The sequence below is a fragment of the Hydra vulgaris genome, chromosome 08 (genome assembly GCF_038396675.1).
Source record: "Hydra vulgaris chromosome 08, alternate assembly HydraT2T_AEP".
Taxonomy (NCBI): Eukaryota; Metazoa; Cnidaria; class Hydrozoa; order Anthoathecata; family Hydridae; genus Hydra; species Hydra vulgaris.
In genome coordinates, this window is record NC_088927.1 from 58,103,099 (window position 1) to 58,106,676 (window position 3,578).

Sequence of the window (3,578 nt, forward strand, 5' to 3'; positions counted from 1 at the left end):
TTTCAACTCTAACTTTAAACATTCGTAGTATGAACAAAAACTTTAAAAGTTTTAAATCAATGCTCAAAAATATAAACTCTGAGTTTACGGTAATATGCTTCATAGAAACATGGTGCAGAAATAAAAATAATAATTTTCAAATTCCAGGTTATAAGGCAATCCACCAAACTCGAGGTGGTGGCATTGGTGGTGGTGTATGCATTTTTGTTCATGACTCAATCCATTTTCAGAAAATAGAAATTTCAAGTATTCAAAACGCGGGCTTTGAATTTCTAACTATCGAATTATTAAACCACAATAATAAAAAAAACATTTTAATAACTGCTTTGTATAGACCGCCATGAGGAAATAAGAAATCTTTTTTAAAACACTTAAAATGCTACTTAAAAAAAGTAAAACACAAACAAATTTACATCACGGGAGACTATAACCTAAATCTTCTTAATGTTAAAACTGATAGCGATATAAAATTCTCAAACACTCTTTTTCAGTACAACATTATTCCCTTAATTAACAAATCTACTCGCGTAACTCTTCAAACCGAATCTCTCATTGATAATATTTTTACTAACAACTTTACAACATGCAACATTCAAAGCGGAATCATAAAAAGCGATATAAGCGACCACTTTCCAATCTTTTTCATTTCGGATTTTTTTAAAAAAGGAAAGAAAAACAAAGTACAAAGGGAAGTAAAAATGCAGATTAATGAAATTAATATTGAGGCGTTTAGAAATTATTTACTCAAAGTAAACCGGAAACAACTCAATAATTGCAAAGATGCTAATATAGCTTATGATTTTTTTTTACAATGAGTTCATTAATGCTTACAACAAAGCGTTTCCGATGAAGGAAATAAAAACTAAGCTTAAAAACCTGCAAAGTCCCTGGATTACAAAAGGGCTTATTAAATCTTCAAAGACTATATGAAAAATTCTTAAAAAATAAAACTTATCAAAACGAAAAAAAATATAAAATTTACAAAAACCTGTTTGAAAACCTGAAAAAGAAAGCTAAAAAAAAATTATTTCTCAAAATCACTACAAAATAATATTGGTAATAACAAAAAAACTTGGGATATAATAAAGGAAGTGATAGGAAAAATAAACAAGGTCATGGTAACACTTTACCAAAAAATATATACATTGAAGATGAAAGAACAGTAATTAATGAGCGAAAAGTTATTGCAGAGAGTTTTAATAATTTTTTTATAAATGTCGGTCAAAACCTAGCAAATAAAATAACTCGCGGAAATAAAAATTTTAAATCATATATTAAAGAAGAGGACTGTGTGATAGATGAGCTTGAAGTATCTCCTGATGAACTTCGGTTTGCTTTTAATATGTTAAAACCAAACAAAAGCTCAGGCCTTGATGACATAAGCCCAAGGGTTGTTAAAGAAGTTTTTGATATTATTGAAAACCCCTTACTAACTATTTTTAATCTTTCATTTAATAATGGTATTTTTCCTGACCTCTTAAAACTAGCAAGAGTAGTTCCAATTTTTAAAGACGGATATTTCTAACTTATCTAATTATAGACATATCTCAATACTTCCATGTTTTTCTAAAATTCTAGAGAGAATAATGCATAATAGGCTATATACAATTATTTTATAAAACATAAATTGATTAATAATAATCAGTACGGATTTAGCAAAGGGCATTCGACAGAACATGCAGTAATTAAATTAGTTAGAGAAATTTTAAACGGATTTGAAAACAACCAATATACTCTTGGGGTTTTTATTGACCTCTCAAAGGCCTTCGATACTGTGAACCATACTATTCTTCTTTACAAACTTAGAAATTATGGTGTCAAAAATAATAGTTATAAATGGTTTTTTTCCTATCTTAATAATCGCAAACAATGTGTATTTTATGACAAAACCTGTACTAAACTAGAAAACATTTCTTGCGGAGTTCCACAGGGATCTATTCTAGGGCCTTTATTATTTATTTTCTATATAAACGATATTTACTTATCTTCTAGTGTACTAAATTTCAATCTTTTTGCTGACGACACTCAGGTTTTTTATACCCTCTCAAACATAGAGTCAATCTTTATCACTATGAATCGTGAGCTTGACAACCTCAATGAATGGTTGAAAGCCAACAAACTATCTCTAAATAAAACTAAAAGCAAATATATTCTTTTTTCTAAATCCTCCAAATCTGAAACTTTGCCCCTAACACTTCCAAATATTTCCATAGAAAAAACTAATTTAACGGGTGATGCGGAAGTTATCGGACAAAATAAAAACGTCAATAACTTAGTTATAAATAAAAAAACAAACTACTATTATATTTTTTTTAAATAAAGCATTTATCTTTTAATAAAAATATATTATTTTTTATATGAAAAAACACCACCATCTGTAATTGATCTCAATTTTGCTCTGACGCCTTTCATATGCGACTGTAAAAAGTTTAAATAAATTTCTTGTAGTTTTAGTTTAATGCGATCAATCAAAACTTACTCTGTTGAAGCTTGCCAATCTCCCTCGTAAACCTTCTGTGCCAAATGTCCCCAAAAATTTTCAATCGGTCGTGCTTGAGGCACATTTGGGGGATTGGATTCTTTATCAACGTAATAGACATATTGGTCCATCCAATTTAGAGAATCTTTAGAATAATGAAAACTTGCTAAATCTGGCCAAAATAAATAGTTAAAGTCTCCATGATACTTGTGAATAAATGGAAGAAGTCGTTTTTCTAAACATTCATTAATATAGATTGATGAATTAATCGCTACAGCCTTGGAAGTGCGAAACAATGGCTCGGACATACCACGGTCAGATATGGCTATCCACATTAATAATTTTTTTGGAAATTTCTCTTTTCCTATAAAACGAACACTTTCTGGGCATGTCTTTTTGTTGTTTGTGTAGTATCCAGAATTTCCAGGCATGTTGTCCCCTGCAAAACAAAAGTATTTTTCGTCATCGATGACTAGAAGTGATTTTGTGTTAAAGAGTTGGTTAACTAGTTTCCTGCTTCTTTTCTTTGCCTTTATTTGTTGTTGTATAGTGTATTTTGGAGTCAAGTTTTCTATATTTAGTATTCATTTTTTTTTAACTGACGGCCAATTGTCGATTGATTTACACCGAATTTAATACCTATTTTTCTCTGACTGACCCCTTTTCGATTGTTGACAAGTCTCGTTAACTCGGCTTTCATTTCTCTAGTCCAGGATGTCGGACAACCAGGGTGCTTTCTATTAGAAAACGATTGAACAGTTTCAAGTCTTTTTAGGTTATCATATATTGTACTTCGAGCAAATCCTTCCTTTTCAAAATGATTTACGATTTTTTTTTTTTTTAATGTTAGGTTTATTTACAAAAAACATTTTTAGTCGCTTTCGAAAAGATTCTCGTTCAGCTGCATTTAACCTCATTTTAAATAATTGTGTTTCAAATAATAAAGTTTATATTTTATAGAACGTTTATGCCTACGCATAAAACCACAAAAACTAATTATTATGCTCAAATAATGAAATTAGGATTTGTCTGATAACTTCCGCATCACCCGTTACAACCAGGGTTGTTACCTGTCAAATGTCTGAGACATATTTTCTGC

At 29.8% G+C, this 3,578-nt stretch overlaps 1 protein-coding gene across 1 annotated transcript; it reads right to left on the minus strand.

Annotated features, from left to right (window-relative positions):
• Nucleotides 1–2,475: 2,475 nt before the first annotated feature.
• On the minus strand, nt 2,476–2,910 carry LOC136083484 (uncharacterized). Its single transcript, XM_065802885.1, has one exon. The coding sequence runs from the start codon at nt 2,908–2,910 to the stop codon at nt 2,476–2,478; it is 435 nt and encodes a 144-aa protein (XP_065658957.1).
• Nucleotides 2,911–3,578: the final 668 nt, after the last annotated feature.